General features: G+C 44.6%; 1 protein-coding gene across 1 annotated transcript; it reads left to right on the plus strand.

Moving 5' to 3' along the window:
• The first annotated feature begins 479 nt into the window (after window positions 1-479).
• LOC310815549 (radixin-like) lies at window positions 480-22,934 on the plus strand. The gene is made up of 15 exons (XM_083685371.1): window positions 480-651; window positions 3,062-3,143; window positions 8,945-9,028; window positions 10,150-10,245; window positions 10,994-11,116; window positions 11,352-11,503; window positions 12,687-12,770; window positions 13,011-13,157; window positions 14,269-14,365; window positions 14,602-14,765; window positions 15,998-16,128; window positions 18,097-18,257; window positions 18,881-18,973; window positions 19,263-19,499; window positions 19,782-22,934. Exons 2-15 carry the CDS (start codon window positions 3,132-3,134, stop codon window positions 19,944-19,946), a joined length of 1,746 nt encoding a protein of 581 aa, XP_083541497.1. The 5' UTR covers window positions 480-651; window positions 3,062-3,131; the 3' UTR covers window positions 19,947-22,934.
• Window positions 22,935-24,570: the final 1,636 nt, after the last annotated feature.

Genomic DNA, 24,570 nt, shown 5'->3' on the forward strand with positions numbered 1-24,570 from the left:
GGGGTGTGTGACCAGTGAGATCAAATAATCACAAATGTACAGATAAAGTCCCTACTCATGAGACAAAACTTGTTATTGTGTGCTGCTATCACAGTTCGGCATGCAATGGTGTTATCTACATAAGTGAAGTAGTTTTAATATGATGATTCATGTTTCCATATCTATGATTAACATTTTAATAGATACCAATTCTCAACATTATAGGTGTGTGTGGTGTGTATGAGAGAGAGAGAGAGAGAGAGAGAGAGAGAGAGAGAGAGAGAGAGAGAGAGAGAGAGAGAGAGAGAGAGAGAGAGAGAGAGAGAGAGAGAGAGAGAGAGAGAGAGAGAGAGAGACTGTTAGAATAATACTCTATTTTAAAACTGAAGGAGATGACTGCTGGGTAGCGCGTACCCCCGTATTCTAAATGAACCACGCCTGACTTCGACTCTTCCAACGACGGCCATATTGAAAGTCTTCACAAATCGTCTTACGGTGGATCTCACTTGCTCGGTTTCCTCACCCGTGTCCATGCAAACAGGCTTCACGAGAAAAACGGAGGCGACCAGGGCAGATTAAATATAGTATCTTAATTAGGTAAACATTTTCGGATAACCTATACTCACTGAAGGATCGTCTATCGGTCTTTGAAGACGTAGTCTTTCACCCAAGGTGAGTTTTTATCTGTGTCCAGAAAAATGCTTCTTATAGCGTGATGCAAACGCGGGCGAGGATTTTCATGTCCTCGTGTTTCTAAACTATAAGGCAGGCCTTAGCATAGCCTACTGATGTAAATGTGTAGGTATTATTAACATGACCAGCATTTTACACAATGTTGGAAAGTATTTTTTTCTAACAAGAGTTGGCACTCATAAAAAAAAATAACATTGAAGAGCATATGTGGTTTTATCTCCTTGGACGATTTCTAAACTTGACACAACTTTATAATGACACGCGTTTAGGAAATTGAACTATATATATTAAGTTTGATCCTCCTGGAGATCCTTTGCGCAACCCCCAGTGTGCCATTGGGTTTTGTTGATTATCTGAGACTATCAAGTCTGTGAATGTTGAGCCGATAGTATCTTCTTAAAGTAGAATAAATATTCGGTTCATTATTCATATACACTCTGCAACATATTTATTTTCAGTGCCAATTTGTTAACGTGCTTAACAATGTGTATTTTTGGGGGTTCAGAGTACTAGGTGGTACAATGTAGCGTTGGCGCGTTTCGAATGCAGTCCTGCTGATGTAAAAGTAGATCACCGGTTGCATCTCAGTGTCGCATATTAAAACATTGCTTGTGGGTGTGCCAATGACAATGGAACGATTGCATAGCCATGCTTGCATTTGTTAATTCAAACAATATTAAACGGTTATTTGGAGTGATAGAGGCTCAATAGCCTTCAAATAATTCCGTTATTCTCAACAGGCGCCAACTACTTTGGAACATACTACTGTTATGCGACGCATTTTACGCACGGCAGCATTTACGCAGCATGTACTGTGGGCTGCGTAAGTCCGTTCAAGCATACCAAACTGAACTGAGTTCTCCATCTTTTTGAAATGCTTTTAGCACTTGATTGCCAATGATCTGATGGATTTGCTTGCACTACCCTCAGCAAACGGTTAAATGTTTATTTCATTGACACATTGGTTTAATTTCATTTCTGTGATCCTCACTCATTTATTTGAGCAAACCATAACTTGGCTCAGAGGTCAAATTGAATGTCTTTATAATGGGTCAAAGAAGTGTTTTGCCCTACGTTCAGCAGGCTGCATGAGAGATGCACAGTGTCACACCATGTCATGTGGGCTAACTTTTGACAGCAAGCCAGACTCTAATATTACATCTCTATTTAGACATGGAGTGAATGCTGGAGAGTTGTGAATGTTGGAGAGAGAGTTTGCACCACTCTGATAGGCCTACATTTCTTCATCGTTTGATTGATGTGATGTGTTTACATAACAGCCCATGCTTCTTTTGGCGGAACCACCAGGTCACGCTAACATATAATTTCAGTGTCATGTTACATCCTGGCGCAGGTCATGCCCAAACAGGCAAACTGTCATTTCAGTCTTCTGTTACAGCTGTACAAAGACTGTGACATTACAGGGATGTATCAATAGGCCACCTACTATGAGATGATCCTGCAAAGACCAACAACAGGTTTTCAATTTGGTGACACAGGAAAAGGAGTTGGGAGGGGAAGATTGCGAGTGGGCTACATGATTGAACCCTGGATGTACATTTGTGGACACACAGTAAAGCTACTGTGGTGTAGGTTTGAGGGACTATTTACCCCAAGTTTAGAGGTTTACTGGGGACATAGGCAGAGATGATTCTGATGTCATGGAGAAATCTAATTCTCTAGACCCTCCAGTCCCATGTATTATTTTCTCCCAGGCAACCATCCTATATTTGGATCAAGCATGATCAACCTCACTACGTTTCACCAGGTGATTCACATTATCACATTACTCTGTTTCATTTGCACTCTCCACTGACAGACCCCCCCCCCCCCATGCTTTTTATGGCTTTCCCAGTAATTACTGTTTAAAAGAATACTCCCCCCTTGTTTACCTCTGCACAATCGAACGTCAACATTGGTCTGTTACTGGTATCAATAAGAGTATTGGAAAAGTAGCCAGTTGTTGGGGAGTTCTATGCTGCTCCTGTTTTTTTTTAGTAAAGTATTATGTCTGATTGTTGTTAATGTCTTAGCTTAACTGTTGTCATCTGTAGACCATGTTACGACTTTGTCCCCTGTACTACTATGACACTCTCAATGTCACCATGTCTGTGCTCCAGTGGGGGCTGGTAGAAGTAGAAATCGGAGGATGGGCTCATTGTAATGCATTCCATTATATGCATTACAATGAGCCTGTCCTCTGATTTCTACCTCCATGAGCCTCCCCTGCTGTCTCTCTTGTCCCTTGTTTCCCAGCCCCATTCCTAACCCTCTCTGTTCTCCGTTTCACACGGCCCCATTGGCCCTGTTTTTTCCTCTTACATTGCAGTTGCTGTTATGAGTCCTGTTACAGCATTCACTGAACTGATATTTTGTCTTTATCTTTCAGGTCCTGTAATTCAGGCAGTTTAGCCCCGTCCTCTGACGGCTGTTGGGTGAAGGGAGGAGAGAAGACAAAGATGCCTAAACCGGTAAGAGTTAGAAGTGAGAGTCTCTTTCAGAAACGATGATGCAGTGGAAGGGGGTAAGGAGGCAAGAAATACAGATTCAAAAGCATCTGTGGTAAGACTGCTTCTTGTGGGGCTGGTTGGAGATAGGTGCTGGCAACATCAAGGTTGCATGTTCAGTTCCCATGTTTGGGCCCACATGCATGCACAGACTATCTTTTGAATATACTGTAAGTTGTTCTGGAGTGTCAGATAGAATGACTGGTCAATGCGATTGATTGTACCCGGCTCCCCTGCCCCTAGGTGGCTTCCTTCCAAGTGAACAAGAGCCATAGTGTGAGGAGAACTGCATGGCTCACAGGCCCTCTGCCCATCTCAGTCACAGTCCCAGGCTCTGCAACACTACAGCTATTGTTGCTCGCTAATTGGGCAGGGAGAATACCAGAGCCCTCGGCTCCACGAGCGACGCCAAAAACAAATGATTCTACGAAGTGTACGGTGTCAGATGTCCGCTAAAAGTCCTCCCTGTTTTTTTTCGACTTCTCCCAGTAAGAGATAAGTCATGTGGTTTTATTTAAGCTATTGTGCAACCACAACTGATTCTTGTTAGTTGTGAGATGTTATTTAATTTACCTCTCCATGGGGTGAAATCATTGACGGAGAGAGCATTTTGGAAGTCTTGGTAGGGGATATTTTTTGTGCAGTGCCGATGAACAAGCGATGCTGGAGAGTGGACTGCAGACATTTACCTTCGTCAGTGCTGTGGGACAAGGGAGAAGATTGGAGAGGGGTTTCATAGACCGTTGGGTTGACTGTGTTCTCCTCTCTGATTTGAATGTTGGTACAGGAAGGAGATGATTGAATCATTTTGGACTGGACTGCAAAGTTGATCTTTTGAGCAGCAGTGGCGACAGTGCTACATCGGTCACTCTTCAATTGCATTGTGCCCCCCCCCCCCGTCTCATGATAAGGGTGGCCACACTGTGCTGTTCTCATGGATCTCTGGGGGATGGCAGTGGAGTGCCCGGACAGGCACTGATGTCATCCTCTAACTCTCCCGGTCTCCTCAGTCATCCCAAAATGGCTCCTCAGATAGCAGCGTCTCTATTAGAGGATATCACTGTCAAAGGCAGTAGCGCAGAGCAAGAGAACAGTACCTCCCCCTTAGAGTTTATATCAGGCAGAGCGCAAAGGCCCCTCAAATAACCTCCAGGAAGGTTGCTGATAACCAAAAGTTTCAGGTCAGATCTATTTGAGTCCCTAGGTTTCATTCGATGTCCACCACTGCCAGCACCTGCGAAAATGTATCACACGTTCATTCGTCAACAGTCCAAGTAAAATAACCAAATTAGTTTGGTTTTGTCTGTGCTTTGGTGAGCTGTGAGCCCACCTCTAGGGCAGGCACAGGGCAAGGAAGGGTACTCTGTGAATAACCTACATTATTCATGGGACAGAGGAGTGCCTGGTCACTCTGACAACCCCCCCCCCCCCCCCCCCCTCAGCTCAGTGGGGGGTGTTTATGACTTGACGGACCCCACAGGAAGGGGCCCCTGCAGGCGGCCCAGCGCGTGCCTATTTTTCTGTTTGTTGAGTGTGAATTGGGCCCCTATAAATCTGAGAGCTGAGTCAACATCCTGTGGAAGGAGAGGAAGAGGAGGCGGAGGGGGTGTAGTACTGGCTGACACTGCAGCCCTGTTTGACAGCTCTGTTGACCTCTCGCAATAAGTTGAATCTCATGCTAAAAATGACACAATGAATGTCCCACTGTCTTGATGAAGGTCACTGACGAAACGTCGACATTAAATCTTAATTGTAGACGTAAATCGTGTTTGCCAGAGTATTTTATTCAGTGCGAGTTGATCTGCGGGGCTTGTATTCCAAGCACCATGTGTTGATTGCACTTTGAAATTAGTTGAATCTCAACATGGCCTAATTATAGTTTTTGGGAGTTCTGTCAAATGACAGAGACATGCACAACTCTTCTGTTGTCTTCATCCGATCAGAAGTTTGTGTTTGTGAGTGCCACTGGCTCCACTCGGGAGGGAATTCCTTTAACTGCCTCCTCTCAACTACATTCAGATTCTCTGCATACATAAACTTAAATCCTAGTCCCTTACAAAGCCATACATTGTCCAATGCTTTTGCCTCTGCCCTACTTACATTTGATTCCATGATCGACTAGAACGACCATGAGCAGCTGAATGTGATGTTTCAGTTCTAGGTTTTGAAGGAAAGCCTGCCCTGCCCTTTGAAGGAAAGCCTGCCCTGCCCTGCCCTGCCCTGCCCTGCCCTGCCCTGCCCTGGCCTGTGGGTCAGGGTCAAGCCTCCCCTGATCCCTGGTAGTGCTGACAGGCCTGGGACACCGTGAGCACCTTACCCCTGTTGAGGACGTGTGTCGGTGGGGATTCCCCCTCCCAGTGGGGGGGTTAATCAGCCGGACAGACAGCTGCTCCGAGCCCAGAGGGCCAGATTAGCAGCTCCTATGACTGAAGTACACACACACGACTGCTCTACGTGTGTGTGCGTGTGTTGGGGGGGGGGGGGGGGTGTGTGGTATGTATGTATGTATGTATGTATGTATGTATGTATGTGCATGTGTGTAACGCCCCGTCTGAGGCGTTCCCTCACAAAGCCCCTGTAAACAGCTTATACACAAACAGCTGCACATTTAATGATGGGGTTGTCTGAGTGAAGATTCATCCTCATAACAACATAGAGAACACACACACGCATACACTGTGGGCCTTTCCTCTAATCAGCCCTCTTCGTGCATGGCCTGTGGCGTTTGGCCAGGCAGTCCACAATTAGCCCTGCTCTCCTGGCTCAGTCACATGTATGGTGGGAAATATAGCAGGGAGTGCCAATATAGCAGGTATTGCCTTTTATGTAGTGAGGTACTGAACACATCTCCCAAACCCCATAGATCTTCTTGATTTATTTTTCTTGTTGTTAAAAAAAAAAAATAGGGATTGCCCCCAAGTCAAATGTCACAATGTACATTATGTGGAGAGTTATGCAAAAGTCCTTCCTCCAGACTCTTGTGTCTTGAGGAGTACATGATTAGCTGTGTCAGTGCTGTGGCATGTTGTCTTGTCTCTCCTCCCCCTCTCCTTCTGCAGGGACAGGATTATGGAGGGCCGTCTGGCCTATCTAGGCTCCTCTCCCTGTTCTGTCGGTTAGTTGTGTTTTGGCACACACACACACACACATTGCAGACAAAGGGCAGCTCTTTCACAGCTGATCGCTTGTGGCAGCCTCCACACAAACACAAGGGAAGGGACATTGAGGACTAGTCACTTGGAAACCCTGTTAAGCACTTCATTCTCCATAACACTCTGGGGCTCAATGGGCTGTGCGTTAGCCCCTACAACTTATTTCATGCTCTGGGTTTTGGCTGTGTCTCATGTTGTGAAAGGAACGTTTCAGGACTGTGTTTCTTCTGTCTTACCCAACCTGTTGAATACATTTGCCTCAACTTGTCTGAAAGTGTGTTAGGAAGGCATATGGAAGGCTGATTTACTTTGTCTAAATCTTGTGATGGTGGAGTATGCAGTCAATGACTGGGAGATTGTTCCCAGTTGGACATCCTAGTACTGCATACATTCTCTGTCCATGAGATGAAGTCTAGATGGACTTGTTTGTTGAGGTCATTGTACATTGGGTTGAATTCAACGTTTATCGTCATTAAGGTCGAACTGCTCTGTTGTCCTTAGCAGTGTTCAGTCCAACTCCTGCTCTGAACCTCAGGCATAGAATTCCATTTTCTAATACTGCACAATTCAAGTCATTTTCTTCTCTCCTGTTTCTCACTCAAACTACCTGTGAGAAGAGGAGCTTTTGTGCTGCAATTATTTAGGCCTATTTAGCACCACGCTGCCTCTTGTTCAGGCACCACATCTAGACTCCTCAGACTGGTTAGAAGCCTGTGAGAGAGACTAATTGGTGCTTGAGATCGATCTTTCTGGACACCATGACTGGATGGAAGTAATTCATAGGTTAATTTGCCCTCCCTCTTGAAACAGTCTGGGAAAGAAAGTAGTTCTACTGTATAGATCTACCAGAAGCCAGCACACACACCTTTTTAAAGATTTTTATTTATTATTAGCATAAAATCTGCACCGAATCTCCAACAAATGCCTATCTCCAATAATAGCCGGGCCACTAGTGATATTGAATCAAAAAGCGCTGGTCCCTAATAAATGCAGGGTCAAAATAAAGTATGATCAGATTATTCAAGTGAAGCCTTTGACTCTGAGCGACCGTTCAGCTCGGTCATACCCTGGGCTTGAGCAGCAGTTAGGCAGCAGTGGTGGGGGGCAAATAGAAGAACTGCTCCTCTCCAACAACAGCCCTTCTGCAGTACTTGCTGGGTGTGTTCCGTGGTTAAAGCAAATAGATGCCTGGGCTACGTATATATGTTTTACAGTAGATTATTTAAATGAAACTGATAAGATGCCATTTGAATGTTTTATACCACAACTTTGGGACCAAGAACTTGGAGGAAAGCAATGTTTTATTATTCGGATATGAGGTGTGAAGTATGAACAGTTGTGCGATGTCTTTATGGGCTGTTGGGGTTCGGCTCTGCCCCCCCCCCCCCTTTTCTTAAAGGAGACTGCAGTGCCACTTTCCTTTCCAATGCCTGGTTGAACTGGCTCAAGTCTCCTTGCGTGTCGAGGAGCAGAGAAGGATGGTGAGGTCGTTCAAGAGCTTTCATGGGAGAATGACAAGGGGCGGCAGATAAAATGTACTGGCGGTTTCATGGGTAATTAATGATGGTGAGACAGAGGACGGTATGATGGTCTGGTTCTGTGTGGGAGTAGCGGCATGAGCTTTATATTCAAACGTTTCATGGATTATTAATCATAGAGACGTACAGAGAGAATGAGTGAGACACGGAGAGAGGAGGAAGAGGAGGGAGGTGTGTGTGTGGGGGGCAGTGTTTGCCCATGCTTAAGGGGAAAAGAGATAGAGAATGTGTATACTAGTGTTCCTGAGGTTTCATGGGTAATTAATGATAGAGAGAGGAAGAGGGAGAGAAAGGGAAGCAGGTTCTCTCTATGGGTGACAAAGGTACTGTAACTCCACTGTAACACTATCCCAACGGGAGTGCACCTGGGATCATCTTTCTCTCTCTCTCTCGCTCGCTCGTGCTCGTTCACACTCACTCCGTCTCTTGCCTGGTCTCTCTCTCCTCCTCTCTTTCTCCCCCCCCCTCTCTCCCTCTCTCTCCCCCCCCTCTCTCCCTCTCCCTATCGCCATCGTCTATCGTCTTTCAAGGAGGCAGGTCATAGTGTGTGTATGTTTGTGTCTGTGTTTGTGTCTGTGTGTGTCAGGGAAAGATGTGGGATGCCCTCGGGGTCAGTCCTGTCCCATCAGCTGTGTGACGGGCCTGATGCCAGCTCCGCTCCAACAGCAGCCAATGACTGGGCCGCTCCTCTTCCCCGCCCCACAGATCTCTGGGAAGGAGGCCACTAGGAAGGGGAACACTTAGCTTTTTAGAGTACCAAGAGGACGAAAAATGGCCCTTACGTACACACAACACACACAACACACACACACACACACACACACACAAAAAACGCTCCTCCAGCTCTTTCTCAGTCACAAGCTGTGACTTGCAAGAGGACTTTGTTGCTCCCTCAAGGAGGATTCCGTCTCTTGTGCTGTAACTCACAGGCCAGCTCCAGAACAGTAAAACCGTTTGTTTTTTTTCTTGATCCAAACAAAGCCTTGTTGTTGTTTTGGCAGAATGAACGGGAAGCCAACATGATGAAATCATGCATGGCCAGTAGTAATGCAGTGTGTTTGTGGTGTCCTTTTAGATCAATGTGCGGGTGACCACCATGGATGCTGAGCTGGAGTTTGCCATCCAGCCCAACACCACAGGCAAACAGCTGTTTGACCAGGTAAGCAGAGGCCTTTACCCTCCATGGGCCTGATGGGAACGTCTATTCACTTACAATGTGAAACTATTGGTGTTGGGATGCCCTTCAGCTTTAATATGTCAGTGTCTATGTACAGTGATTAGATTGTCCCAAATACATTTCCTACATGTGCCCCCCCCCCCCCAGTATCAATGATCTAGCCCTGTCATATACGCGTGTGTATATGTGTAACAGCCATGGCAGCCCAGGCCCCCTGTGGAGCCAGATCAGGGTATATGTACACACGCTGCAGTATTCATGCCATCAGCTGAAATATTCATATGATATAGTCAGCACAGGGGTCTAGGGGCTGTGTCTGTCCAGGGCTATTTTCCGGTTAAATTGGGGAAAGAAGTATACATATTTATCTTGTTTGTAACCAACTTTATGTGTAATGGAAAAAGTTATTGCACCTGGTCTTCATTAACTCACACAATATATTTGTAATAACTATTAAAATAAATAAAACAGATATGAGGGGGTGACTCGGCAAAAAATTACAACTTCTTTTGAACTTTGACACCACTGAGCCACGCAGTGCTCCTCTGGACAAAAGGACGATGTGAAAAGAGAATGTCTGAGCCCCGCCCCCCCCCCCCTCCCCAGAAGGAGTTATGGCCATGCGCTTCGTCTGCTACTGCAGTTAGTGTGGATATTAGAAGCTGCTGCGTGTCGACTCGATTGGCCAATTAATGACGCTCCCTGAGTTTAATGCCGTGCCCTGGGCCCATTATGGGAGGAATGGTGCCATGGAGCGTTGCTGAGGAGACTCCAGTGAGGCGTAGGGTAACTCCTTTACTGGTACACAACATACAGGCAGTAGTTGATGCAAAGATACCTCACTGACATTGCTTTGACTGGTTGGATGGAATGAAAGAGCCAGTGTTTGTCTTTGTTCCCTCCTGTCTCCAGTGATTTGGTTGCTTTGGGGCATCCCTATCCTTGTTGTGACTGACACTGGCGGATGGGGAGGGAGAATCTGTTTTTAATGTTACTGTATGAGGGCAGCCACTTCACATCAAGTATTCAAACAACCCTTCTCAAAGCGTCATTTCAGTTCATGGCAGTTCAGTTAATTTCTGTGGTTTTCCTGTTGTCTACAGGTGGTGAAGACGGTGGGCCTTCGTGAGGTCTGGTTCTTTGGCCTCCAGTATGTGGACAGCAAGGGTTACAGCACCTGGCTGAAGCTCAATAAGAAGGTGAGTCTCTCTCTGATGGCATAGACTGGACTGGACCGAGCGGAGAGGTCTGTCTCTGTGTGTCTGTCTCTCTCTTTGTCTCTTCCCCTTCCCTCTTCCGTTTCCAGTGTGGCTGCCAGTAGCCAGGCTCAGCTGGTTATTAGGCTTGGTTAGGGCCACAGATGTGCACTTTCACAGGCTTCCTGTCAGACTACGGCCAAACGAGGGAAAAAGATCCTCCAACTGAATCCCCCCTGCTCTGAAGTGCTGTAAATGTGTGTGTGTGTGTGTGTGCCTGTGCATGTCTCAGTGTGTGCTTGTGTGTATACAGTGGGCGAGGAAAAGGGATTGTGTGTGTGTGTGTGTGTGTGTGTGTGTGTGTGTGCGTGCGTGCGTTTTGTTGGAAATCCTCCAGCAGCGCAGGGCTGTCAACGGTGATCTATGACAGGCTTTCTTTTAACAAGTGGTTTCACTGGAAAATATTCTGGATCTGAACATAACAGATGTTGGTTAAATGTCATTTCCTCATCACACACACCTTTATCCTGAGTTGGCCCCATTATCCCTCACCAGGCTTATGCTTTTAAATTCATGTAGGGGAGTGGCCAAGAGCACACCTGAGAAAAATGTAGGCATGCAGGATCTCTCTTTCTCTAAGACCACATGACTGCGGCCTTGAGAACTTGTCGAGTGTTTTCCAGGCCACAGACGGCAATGTGGAGAAATGGGACAGGGCCATTGAGTGTGTGTGTGTGATGTTCCTCCACAGGTGACCCAGCAGGACGTGAAGAAAGAGAACCCGCTGCAGTTCAAGTTCCGGGCCAAGTTCTTCCCTGAAGATGTGTCAGAGGAGCTGATCCAGGAAATCACCCAGAGACTCTTCTTCCTGCAGGTGACACTCGGATGACATCCCCCCACTCACCAGGGGGGAGTAGAACCTAGCTAGTCAGTGCTGGAATGAGTTTTCCTGATTTCAAAATAGTTGATTTGCCAGGACTTCGGAGTAGGAAAGCACTTGAAGTAGGAAAGGCAAGGTGGTATCTAACTAACTCTCCTGACCACTTCTCTCTCATCCCTTCTATATATGTGTCCTCTCTCTCTCATTCTCTCTCTCCTTTTTCCTCCAGGTGAAGGAGGCCATCTTGAACGATGAGAACTACTGCCCTCCGGAGACGGCCGTTCTGCTAGCCTCCTACTCTGTCCAGGCCAAGTACGCCGACTACAACAAAGACATCCACAAGCCTGGTTACCTCACCCACGACAGACTGCTGCCACAGAGGTGAGTGGCCAGGCAGGAGGCTTCCCGCACAGCCACCCAAGGGTTAAGATGGGGGGGGGGGGGGTTATGATGAAGAAATGACAAACACTCTCAAATAAGTTACTTGAATTTAACAATGCATATCAGCAATCATGAAGGATACATTTGCCTGTCAAGCCTCATCTTAAACTGGGGGGGCGGGACATTTGAATAAAGGATACATGGAGACCTACGGTATTCCAAAAGACCTCCGCACTCCGCAGTTGACTTGTCATGCCTTTGTGGGTGTCTTAAAATGAAGTGCAGGTTAAATTCCGAATTTCAGTCTGCTAAAATAGACTATACATAACACTTCTGGGGAAGCGGAATGCAGAGGGCTGAGGAGGCGATTATTTACTTCAGAAACACAGCTCTTATATGCAACATAAAAGGGCATTTTCTCCAATTTTTAAATGGCCAAAAAAACCTGTCTTCAAAGAATCTCCATCGGTGATAGATTCGTACCATTGGTGGTCCCCAATGTAATCGTCCAATCGCCCAACCCTAATCTGTACCAAGGATGGCAAATGACATGCAGTGGAGACTGACTAGTTTTCATGGCAGGTCTATCACCTACAACATTTTGTGTGCTCCCCTTGAGCTATTGAGGTACAGCAGGTCATATCAGACCATTTTTGTGTAGATAAGATATGTTCTTGGGAAGCAACCACATGTACACTGCTATCTCATCCAATGTGTACAGTGGTGCTGCTCCACCGCTGGTACCTACCTCCAACACCTCTGGCAGCTTGTTCTGCTAAGTGACTCTGCCAAGCAGCTGTAGATGGTGTTAATTAGATGCAGGCTAGTTTTGTGTGTCTGCCTCTGTTGATTGCATCTCGATTAACTGACTTCCAGACGGCCTGCGACGCAGTACTTTGGTCTTTGATGCCAAGCCCCTCTCTCAGACCAGGCTGTAAGGAAATGACCCTGAGGCCTGCAGCTGGGGCTGTAACGACCAGCTGAAGTTATTCACCTTTATTAGATACTCAAGTGAGAGAGGGAGAGTGCTCTAGAAGGAACCATCTGTTGTAGAACACACACACACACACACACACACCTCCACATACACCTCTACACACACACACACACACATCTACTTACAAGTGTTTTCTCTGTTGACAGCTCTTCTGTTTGCCTGACTGACTGTCGTTGTGTTGTGTAGAGTTCTGGAGCAGCACAAACTCACCAAGGAGCAGTGGGAGGACAGGATACAGACCTGGCACGAGGAGCACAGAGGCATGCTCAGGTGTGTGCGTGCCTGTGTGTGTGCGTGCACGCGTGTGTGTGTGTGTATGTGCGTGTGTGGGTGCGCTTTCACGCCTTTGTATTGAATGATGTTGGTTAATGCGAATGTGCAAGTGAGTCTCTTTGTCTTGGTAAATGTCTCATCTCCGTTGAATGGCTCCCCACAGAGAAAGTTTTAGATGACAGAAATGTTAGTCATAATTGTGCTAATGAATTGTTTTTGTGCATCATTTCCCCTCAGGGAGGACTCTATGATGGAGTATCTGAAGATAGCCCAGGACCTGGAGATGTACGGCGTCAACTACTTTGAGATCAAAAACAAGAAGGGAACAGAGCTGTGGCTGGGTGTGGACGCCCTGGGACTCAACATCTACGAGCACGAAGACAAGTGAGCCTGCCACAACCATGTCTCAACCATGCCACAACCATGCCACAATGATGTCCCAACCATGCCACAACCATGTCCCAACCATGTCTCAACCATGCCACAATGATGTCCCAACCATGCCACATATATGAGATTAGCAGATACTGCAAATCAAACTACAAGACCCACAATGCTAAACATATATATATATATATATATATATATATATATATATATATATATATATATATATATATTTCTATGTATATATGTTTGAGTACATTAGGTAAATTAAACAATATGTCCAAGGTAGAGAGGGTAGAGGGGGGACTGATGGGTAGACGAGGAAGTAAGAGACCGCTACTATGGGTTCTCTCCCTGTCTGTCTTGCCTACATTCAGGGATGGAACTGACTTTGATAATAATAATACTAGAATATACACTCACTGATAAAGTTCCTAATAAAGTGTTCAGTGAGTGTATATAATATATTCTATTTAACTGACGTTTTTATCCAAAAGCAACTTGCAGTACAGTGAGTGCATTTCCTTTGTATATGGTCCCATGGAATCAAACCCACAACGTGAGCGCTGCAATTGCCATGCTCTACCAGTTGAGCCTAGTCTGTGACCATAGGTAAGCAAGATGGTTGCAGGTTAGGCTCCATCTTGTCCTCAGATAGGCTAGGATAGCATCTTGCTTATACCTATATTCAATACTTTGAGATTTACAGGAGTGTAGGGAGTAGGGTGCTGGAAGTTGTTTCTGGACAGGGCTCGTGTTCCCTCTCTATCCCAACTATGACCTCAAATCTTCCTCTAGCCAGCAATGCAGTGCACATCACTGGATTGCGGCCACAGTTGGCAGGATGCGTTGGTTAGAGTGCCAAATACTGCAGCAGTGGGGAAGCTGATTTGTGATCAGATTTTCAGTATTACAATTGACTTGTAATGGTCAGCTGGTCTGTCACTCTTATTGCCATCTGCTGGCTGATTTTATAGCGCATGTCTTGAGAAGAAGAAAGTCACTTGTTTTACCCAAAGATTCCATCATGAATTTAGTATGATTTCTAAGATGTTTGGATTTAAGTCTATTGTGCACCACTAACGGGTATCTAAATGTTTCCCCACAGACTGACACCAAAGATCGGCTTTCCCTGGAGCGAGATCCGAAACATCTCTTTCAACGATAAGAAGTTTGTCATCAAACCCATAGAGAAGAAAGCCCCAGTACGTCTACAGTTTACCATTGCGTCTTTGTTGCCTTATATGCATGACACAACAACACAAACACATCGTATAAACACAGATCCTTATCCTTTTATCCCCATTACAAATAGATGACCATTAAATACTTAAGATGTAGAATTGTGTCTGTATTTTCTGTTCTAAAACCTACATTCTCTCAACTGCCGATCCGTTTAACCCTCAACATGGATGTCTCTATCTCTCTCTCTCTCTGGTAGGACTTTGTGTTCTACGCGCCACGGTTGCGGATCAACAAGCGCATCCTGGCCCTGTGTATGGGCAACCACGAGCTGTACATGAGGAGGAGGAAGCCCGACACCATCGAGGTGCAGCAGATGAAGGCTCAGGCCAGGGAGGAGAAACACCACAAACAGATGGAGAGGTACTGGAGCATATACATATACATATACATATACATATACCATGAAACATCTTTAGTAGCCCAGCTGTTTATTTGCTTTAACCACAAAAGCACATCCGGCACATATTGGGGACATGCTATAGTTGGAGACCGGCACATACTCTCAAGTCTGTGACATGACAGAGCTGAATTTGCCATATTAAACAAATATCCACCAACATTATTAACCTCATCTTAGAGTAATCTTTGATAGATATGATAATTTACATTGTTTTACATTTTCATTGTACACGTAGAGATGTTCTGGGTTATTCTTTTCAAACAAATGAACCAATCTACAGGGCTTTGTGTTTGTCTTTGTATTTGCACTGAAAGAACATCAAATGTCATACTGCGATCAAGGATTTCCTGGTCTCGGAGCTGCCACCTTGCAAGCAAATAGTGAGATTTATCAATACATCACTCACAACACATCACGTTGATCGGCTGAGAAAATAAAAGTAGCTGTTCTCTAGCTATTTTGTGCAAACCTACACATATTGCCATGACCCATAATAACCATGACAATTTAGAGGTCAGATCACCGGTGTTTCATCATGACACTCCATCAGATGATCTCTCACGACATTCACCAACTGTGAAGACAAATGACAAACAGTTTCTAAGTTAAACAGGACAGGAGGGGAAACAGGTTTTAAATAGCAGTAAATGTTTGTCTGCCAATTTGTTTCGGAAGTTTATACATGAGTTGGATTATGCTAATATTTAATATAATTAAAGTTTTTCAAGTTTTAAGTTTAATATTGGGACGCTTGCTGACAAGCTTATCTTGTTGTCTCATTAAACACTGGGCCCCAGTCTTTAGCTACAGGTTTCAATGCCATGTGTTAAGTTAAACGGATAGTTTTCTCAAAATACAAATAAACATGATAATAATTGTAATAGTACCCTTATACTTAATGTATAAATGTAATCTTAAATTAGCAGCCACTTGCTAGAATTTTACTGGGAAATACTGAAACTATAATCTCCAATATTTACTGCCATTCAATGGATAGAACAATTGATTCTTATAACTTGTTGTTTTCTAAACAATATATTAGTAAACAAACAGTTTATAGCTTCAACATATGTTAACTGTCAGTCCTGCATCCATAGCTCCATCTATGAATTTTAGAGTAGTTCAATTTCTCCAGGCCCATCTCTCAGCTTTATAGAAAACTAAGTGGCTTCCTCTAATCCTTTCTCCACAGGGCTCAGCTGGAGAATGAGAAGAAGAAGCGGGAACATGCGGAGAAGGAGAAGGACAGAATAGAGCGAGAGAAGGATGAGCTAATCCAGAGGCTGAGGCAGATCGAGGAGCAGACGAAGATGGCCCAGAAAGGTATCTGGTCGGCCCGTCACGGCTGGTGCTTTGTTAACGGCCGGCTCTCTGCTTCCCCGCCCTCATACCACCACTAGAGAGATGTTATGGGCCAGCTTTACTGAGCCCCCATGCCAAGTTGGCACCTCCTTAGTTGCAGAGGGGAATAAAAGTCCAAAGCCCAGCTGAAGGACAGACATTGAGTATGTTTACATGCACACAATACTCGATTATTGCCCTTACTCGGAAATAAGACAATATTTTGATTAAACTGGGTAATATCGGATTGTTAGTGTGCATGTTAACATACTCACTGTCTTGAGTTACACTTGAGATGGTTTCCGTCTCTAAATCTTTTAAAACAGGTTTCCCGGACATAGATTGGCTAAGCCTAGTCCTCGACTACAAATCATCTTTAAGACAGAAACTTGGCTTAATCTGTGTCTGGGTGTTTTTACTTTATCCTTGTCTTATTCTCCTTGGGCTATATGAGGTGTAAACTTTGCACTGTGAAGTGTAAATGCCTAGTAGACCTTGATTCATGGTGTTGATATGGGTCCAGGGGATGTCTGTTGGTCTGTCTCTATAGCTGTATGCTAACGGGACCTGACCTGACCTACTGTATACGCTGGTAAAGTGATCGCGTCACAGGTAAGTTTGACCTATGGCGCAATAATAGGAGGAAAGTGTCTGGAGACAAAACATCCGGCATACAGACACCTACAGAAGGCTGACACCGCTGGCTTGTGGACGATGTCGCCGAAAATATTTTTAAAAAATGACATTCCGGAACACACCAGCCCGACTTTGTTTGACGGATAACATTTTGCGGATCTTTTAAAAGTGCAATCCTCAATCTCTTTATTTTTATTTTCATTTTTTGTTGACCAAAGTTGAGAATCAACACTGTATCAAGGGCTACAGTTTGTTTTTTCTCCACATGACGTGGCAATGGCCAATGGTGTTTCACTTTACCAGCGTAACAGCGTACCCCTCTGCATCATATCACGCTCTCTCTCTCGCCTAAGACTAAACTATCATCTCTTTAACTTCTTATAGGCCTGCTATCAGCAACAGGTAAACATGAAGTCCACTCAGAAACACCTCTTTACAAACCTTCCCTTCATCACTTATAGAAGAGGTGTTTTTGACCCCCTTTATGTAACCCCTCTCCCTATTAGACCCCAATGTACCCCTGATAGCATGTCACCCCACCGTACCAACGTAGAGTCATTCATTATTACATTGCATTGTCGTGTGTGTGTGCGTCTGTGACGTGTGTGTGCGGATGCGATTGAGGGAGAAACCCCTGTCTTTCATTTTTGATCCCTACTGTATATGTTTTTATGTGTGCGTGTAAGTTTTCACACTCTCTTCAGACATATCTTGTTGGTATTTTTGATGTTGAAACATGTCTGGATGTCTCAGCCACTCATATTCTTAAGCCCTGTTTACACAGAGGCATTTCCCACTACATTCCCGGTATTTTACTGTTACTGTTGCCTTGTGTAAACTCAGCTGGGGCAGGGCATACCGCTAAATCTTGTAACTGCAACACACCTACTCATGTTACCGGTAAATTGCAGTTACGGGGTCTGTGTAAATGGAGCAGGTTTAATGCCGGTAAAGTTAATTTGCATTGGATTCCACTCTATCCTTGTACCCCACCCGTACCCTCCCACTCTACGGCATTGCACAGATGTGTGTAAACGGGGTTAACCTGGGTAAAGTAGGGTAAACCAAGGTTTGTTTAAACAGGGGTCAGATGATGCATACTGGGAAATGTATTCTGGCACTTGACCATTACCTCTGTGGGAATAATGCTTTAGAGGGATCAAGAGAGCCTCCTATTGGAGGATGGGGGATGGTACACTGCAGGGATTGTGAATGCAGTGTTGGAGATGGTTTGAAGCAGGGGGGTTGGGGATCATAAAAGATGATTCAATGTGATGCTTGTTCACACGTGTGTGTGTGTGTTTACGTCTCCAGAGCTGGAGGAGCAGACTCGCAGAGCCCTGGAGCTGGAGCACGAGAGGAAGAGAGCGAGGGAAGAGGCAGAGAGGCTGGAGATGGAGAGAGAGGCAGCTGAGGAGGCCAAGGCCGAACTGGCCAAACAGGCCGCCGACCAGTTGAAGACACAGGAGCAACTGGTGTGTGTGTGTGTGTGTGAGACCAGGGCTGCATCTCCATAGTCCCCAGTGGCATCCTTTCCTCCTCCTCTGTCCACTACTGTTCTTGCAACACTGGATAGGTGAAAGCAACATGGTGGATGCTTATCGGCAATTTGCTCTCACCTTTCCGATTTTACCTTTCAGTGCAAATGAAGGAGAGGAAGCCACTTCTCTATTGAGATGCACCCTAGGAGAGTGGGTCCAGGTGTATGATTGTATTTCATGGAAATGTGGAATCATATTCATTATCATTATCAACTTATTCTCCTATTATTATTAGTAGTAGTATTACTTGTGGATCCTGTCACTCGTATTGTTCCTCTATATTGTCTTTGTTCTGTTGCATATGCAGCCAGTCATAACTACATGTATGTGTGTGTTATCTCTAACCGCAGGGCTTGATGCACACATATTATGATGACCAAGCATCTCGCCTCAAAGTTTGGCTATAAATGTTTTACTACATAATAACCCCTGAACAGCCTTCTAACCACTAAGCACCATCCACAGTACGTTAAACATCACAGGGCTTTGGTTGAAGGTCTCGTCTCGTATGGAGGTGTGTGACCAGAGGGTTGTGTTGTGTTCTTCCTGATTCGCAGGCGGCTGAGCTGGGCGAATTCACAGCCAAAATCGCTCTGCTGGAGGAGGCCAAGAGGAAAAAGGATGAGGAGGCCACAGAATGGCAGCACAAGGTACCGGCCGTCTCCCCTCAGCTCATCCTACTGACCCCCGGTCACTATGTGTACTGATCGTCCGACTGTATGTGATGATCAACACCAAGAGAGTTAGAAAAAAATAAATAAAGTAAATTCTAGAATATGTGCAGTATTACTGGTCAGGACAGAGGGAGACCTTTAGAAGGTGAAAGCTGTTTTTGACGTCCTGGATCTAGCAACTGCATGCCTCTTACCATGCTGTTTGCTGTGAGAGACCAGTCCCTCACCCTTCTTCACCCTTCCCCCCCCTCCCCCCCCCTCCCAGGCCCTGTCAGCCCAGGATGACCTGGAGAAGACCAAGGAGGAGCTGAAAAGCGTGATGAGTGTCCCGGCGGCACCGGCGGGCAGCTCGGTGGAGAGCGAGCACGACGAGCACGACGAGAACCACGAGGAGGCCAGCGCCGACCTCTCCAACGAGGGCGTCAGCGACCTGGACCTGCGCAGCGAGGAGGAGCGTGTCACCGAGGCCCAGAAGAACGAGCGTGTCAAGAAGCAGCTGCAGGTCAGTGTTCTCCTGACCCCCCCCCCCCTCTCCCAGGGGATTTATGACCCTGGCTGTGTCCCTCTGTGGTCTCTGTGGAACGAACACCACAGGGAAACACCCTTCTGACGTATAGTTGTTGATGGAAACACTGATCGTATAGTGGTTAAATGCATTCTCTGTTATAAGAGAGGTTTCTATATTCTACTGCTTCTAACTGGATTGTATTCACCATTTTCTTCCTCTCTATCACCCCTCCCCCCCCTCTCTCTCCCTCTCCCTTCCTCCATCTGTGTCTCTCAGGCGTTGAGTTCCGAACTAGCCGATGCCAGAGACGAAACAATGAAGACCCAGAACGACATGCTGCACGCCGAAAACGTCAAGGCGGGCCGTGACAAGTACAAGACCCTCCGTCAGATCCGTTCGGGCAACACCAAACAACGCATCGATGAATTTGAGTCCATGTGAGACCAGGATCTCCCCCTGTCTGTCCCATCCATTGGCGACTTGCTTATGTGAACAGTAGCCGCCCCTAAGACCCTCAACCCACCCCCCACCCCCACCCCTGTGTGCGCACGAAGAATCTAGAGGGGAAACGGCTGCCACCGCCTCAAAAACGTTGCCAAAGCTCTGCCCACATCTCCACCCAAAGTCATCAGGACTCGCCCAAGCCGGAACGAGCAACGCATCGCACCCTTCTGAACTTTCAACTTTCCCTGTACAGCAGAGAACTTAACTAACTACCACACGCTTGCAAATCTGACGCAGAGACGCAAGAAAAAACTAAATGGGAACGATTTTGAATTTTTTTACAAACACAGCCATTGAAAGCTTGTTTTTGTTGTTCTAGCTTGGTAAGCTTGTATGCAAAGCTTTAGTATTACCGTTTGTCTTCAGTTGGCTTCAGTATTGCCGTCCTTCCGTTTTAAACTGTTATTTTTTCCGTTGTCGATTTGACTCATTTTATTGACGCCCTGTTTTTTTGTTTTTTTTGTTCTCCGTTCTCATTGTAAACTCAAGAGGGGAGGTTGGACCTCGACTGAGAAGAGAGAGATTAAGGGTTTTGTTGACCTCTTGTCCTGGAGGGATATGAGTACAGTATGTGTTCTGTAAAAACTACCATGCTGTCATATCAAAACTATTTCAGAGACTGAACCTTTAGTGTCAATGCAGAACCACCATACCAGATCTGGATGGATGGATGGATGGATGAATGTATGTAATAAAGGATCTCCAAAGGGAAGCCTGTGGTGTCACGTGATCGAGTAATACGGCTGCAGAGGATTGGACTGTGTGGATTTATTGCTCAAGGACGTGTGTGTTTGTTGTATTCAAACACATAACGAGTTAAGCTAGCACCTCTGAGCTGATAAGAGTGTGATAAAGATAAGCTAATCTATCGGATAAGGTGTGTGTGTGTGTACGTGTGTGTGTGTGTGTACTGCCCCACTGCCCCAGTGTTTCATGTCCAGTCACCATAGATGGTTTTCTCTGCCTACCAGCTCACAAAGGCCCCGGGGTTTAAGACAGACAGACAGACAGACAGTCATGTACAAGTATCTGCCTGTCTGTCCATCATTATGTCCGTTTCTCAGGTCTACACGTGTAGTTGTTGCTGAAACAGAAACCTAGCGCCTTATTGGCTGGGGAGCATATGGAAACGTCAGTCCTTTATTGGAGGACAGATCTCTACCTCAACCATGGTAACTGGCCAATCAAACGCTTGGTGTTTATCCTCGCCTCCTACAGTTTTGATTGGAGTAGCTGGGTGATTGACACTCTTGGACAGACACATGTCCCTTGCTCGAGTTCCGGCTAATGCTATGTGGCTTATGTGTTGGTTAAGACTGCAAGAGAATGTTTTCGTTTTTATGTTTAGGTGTTTCTTCTGCTGGAGGTGATATTGATTGCTAGTGGAGAGAACTGAGGGAAAAAAACAAACATTTAATATCATTTTACTTGGTGGCCCCCTCTGCTTTAGACCCACGTTTTGTGTTCTGTTCTTTAGCAAAGTTGCTCTGTACTCTGGAACAAAACCCTAAATGATGCAGGTGAGATGGTGAGTTAGTGGTGGCATTTCTGCAGCAATGGGTGGAATCATCTAGATCCCAAGTGAAGTGACCATTTGAAACATGCGTCGCAAGCCAATGCAACACTACATGGCCACTTCTGTGAGTCAGTCTTCACTGGGTGGACGGTGTGGACGGTGTGGACTGTTTGGTTTTCTCTGGAGTTGTTATAGATGGAGTCTTACTGCAGGACTATTATTAGATGGTCACAGAGGTGGTCAAAGGTGAACATTTTACTTTAATTCTACCTATTCAGTCTTGGAAACAAACATTATATATATATATATATATATATATATATATACACACACACACGTACGTCTTGGAGTTCTGCAGATGATATATTTTTCTCCAGTGTGTGTGTATAGAGAACAGGCCAATGTATTTTTTCAGACCTTCTGACCTTTTCTCACCAAAGCCCTTTTATGTCCCAACTCAAATTGACTCCAGCTTTGTGGAAAATGTTACTGATGCATTTTGCATTAACAAGTATTTTCTTTTTTTTTAATTTTATTTGCGATATGATGAAATTGATCCTTGGTATTATTTATGTTACTCTAGACAGCTGGTTTATGTTGAGATTTTAAAGCCAGAGTTTTAAGAAAAATAAAAAGCACTTGTTTGGATTGCAAGGACACTGAAGAGGGCTTGACCCAAACCTGCCTTTTAGTTAACCCAGCGAGTGTCCGTATATACAGGGGTTGTACTTGCCATAGCAGGAGAAAATACTGTGCTTCCAACTGATATTTTTGTAATGTATTGAGATCTAACTACCAGGATGCATCCATGACATGCGAGTCCTCATTGGTGGGGAAGACCCTCTTTCTACATGCCACCATCCCCAATATCTGTGTGAGATGCTGTAAGAGTCAGGTCCTTCCTTGTGGCTGAGTGTTGGCCCGCTTGTGTCACCTCCCATAAAGGCAGCATTAGTGATGACTCTGCTGGGACCAGCTGTCACGTTTGCAGTTCAGTTTTTCCTTATGTTCATATTAGCGTTCTGGAAGATAGACGAGGCACAGATGGTTCACAATAAAAGTTTCAAATTGAGTTTCTGCTTCTTTTTTTTTTTAATCTCCTTCAGAAATGTCTGAGGTTTACAAGATGTATTGTTATTCATATTACTTAAAGGGGCAATCTGGGATTCAAAGAGCGTTCTCCCCGCCACTTTATTTGGTAAACAGCTGAGAAATGTAACCACTCTCAGATACATCAATGGAGCTGTGGATACAAGGATAGACCATCCATGTGATCATAATGACAGTTTAAACCATGTTTTGAAGCTATAGTGTTTGTTTACAAACAATGGAGTGAAACAAGCATATATTTGGGGTTCTGATGGGTTAAGACGGTTGAACTAAGCTCATGAGGCAAGTTACATTCTTCAAGAATCAATGGCTAATAATTTAACATTTAAAAAATGGAGGCACCAATCCCAGACTACCCCTTAACTGTTTATATTTCAATGTTTTCTACTCTGACTTAACTTTACCTTAATTTAAATAACTCTTATGGTGATGCATCTTATTTTATTTGTGCGGACAGTGATTTCTGAACCTGGTTCAGGTTAAGAGACAAGTATGCACAAGCACAGTTAATATTTTCTTTATTCTACCATCATATTTACATTCTCTCAGGATTTCTCTCTCAAGAACATGTAAGGATATGACCATGTTACGTATCTGGTTACAAATGAACATTTCTAAATGGTTTCTCAAGGTAAACACAAATGACCAATCCAGTAAGATAGCTACAGTCAATTGCTTGACTTGTGTGTACATCACATATTTGGCACATACAGTAAATGTTGTTCTGCCTAAGTACAACATGAAATTCTATGTCTGTTGTTACGGAATTACTCACTGGTACTATTACAATGGTTACCATGATTCACTGTGCATTCATCTCATCTGACTTACATGACTATGCATTTCAAACTAAACAAAAACATGGGAAGGCTCAGACAATAACAACCAATAGTTAATGAGGACTATAAAACACAAACTAAGCTACAGTTTTAGTTGTCAAGCTCAAAAACAACTTGACCCAATAAAACTGATAAAAAAGTCAAGGTCAAAACAAAGTTGATACAATAGAATTAAAGGCAACGCCACACTTACAAAACAAACAGAATATGCATAACAGTTTGCTGAACATAGTTCAGAGTATTGGATGTGTCATAAGCACAATGCCATGTAGTGGCATTACTTTTTGCCCACCCCCCTGCCCTCCCCGACACACAGTGCCACATGGGGCAGAGAGAAGGCGCTTCTTTTAAAAAAAAAAAAAAAACGTTTTGTACTGACTGCTTATTTCAGGCAGTATTTGACCTATTACATTCCACCCAGCTGGCCTCTCGGGATTCAACCAAACACATTGGCCATCCACAGACGCTAAGGGTATCTCAATGTGATAGGTAGCGAACTCCTTAAATTGTTTCAATTAATCTAATCTTAGTAATTGCCTTGTATTTCTAAGTTAACTAGCTATTAAAATAATTATAAAATGTTGCCAGTAAGATCTCTCATGATAGTTGTATATGCACTTCACGTATAGCTATATAGACACAGCTATTCACAAATGAATTACACGCTCATGGCAATGTATATTAAACCTCTATTGATTAAGTTAATGATACAATTTGTATCAACAAAGAACGGCTTTCTCTGTCTAGCTTGGATTTTGCTGGTAACTGCCACAGAAAACTGAGTACATCAAGCTCTTTGGGCTAATTTGTGTCAAATTCTAGATGTAATTGTATAATATAATTATATATACACAATTACTTTATATAAATATATTTTCCCCAGTACACTTAGGTATCAATTTTACCTGTGGACCAGTAATTTGAGTGTGTTCAGAATCAGGTCCTACATACTAAATACTTGCATACTATGTACTGGGTATGTACTTATACATACTTCACGTCCAGTGAATAGAGTATGACTAAGGTCTTAAGCACATTAGGTGGGCACTCATACTGGTTTGCCTACTACAGGGTGTGCAAGTATACAATTTCAAAC

Source organism: Argentina silus (assembly GCF_951799395.1).
Source record: "Argentina silus genome assembly, chromosome: 14".
Lineage (NCBI taxonomy): Eukaryota > Metazoa > Chordata > Actinopteri > Argentiniformes > Argentinidae > Argentina > Argentina silus.

Coding starts and splice junctions, on each gene's coding strand:
- LOC310815549 (XM_083685371.1), top strand. Junction 11,504..12,686: donor GACAGACTGCTGCCACAGAG/GTGAGTGGCCAG, acceptor TGTGTTGTGTAG/AGTTCTGGAGCAGCACAAAC. Junction 19,500..19,781: donor GTGTCAAGAAGCAGCTGCAG/GTCAGTGTTCTC, acceptor TGTGTCTCTCAG/GCGTTGAGTTCCGAACTAGC.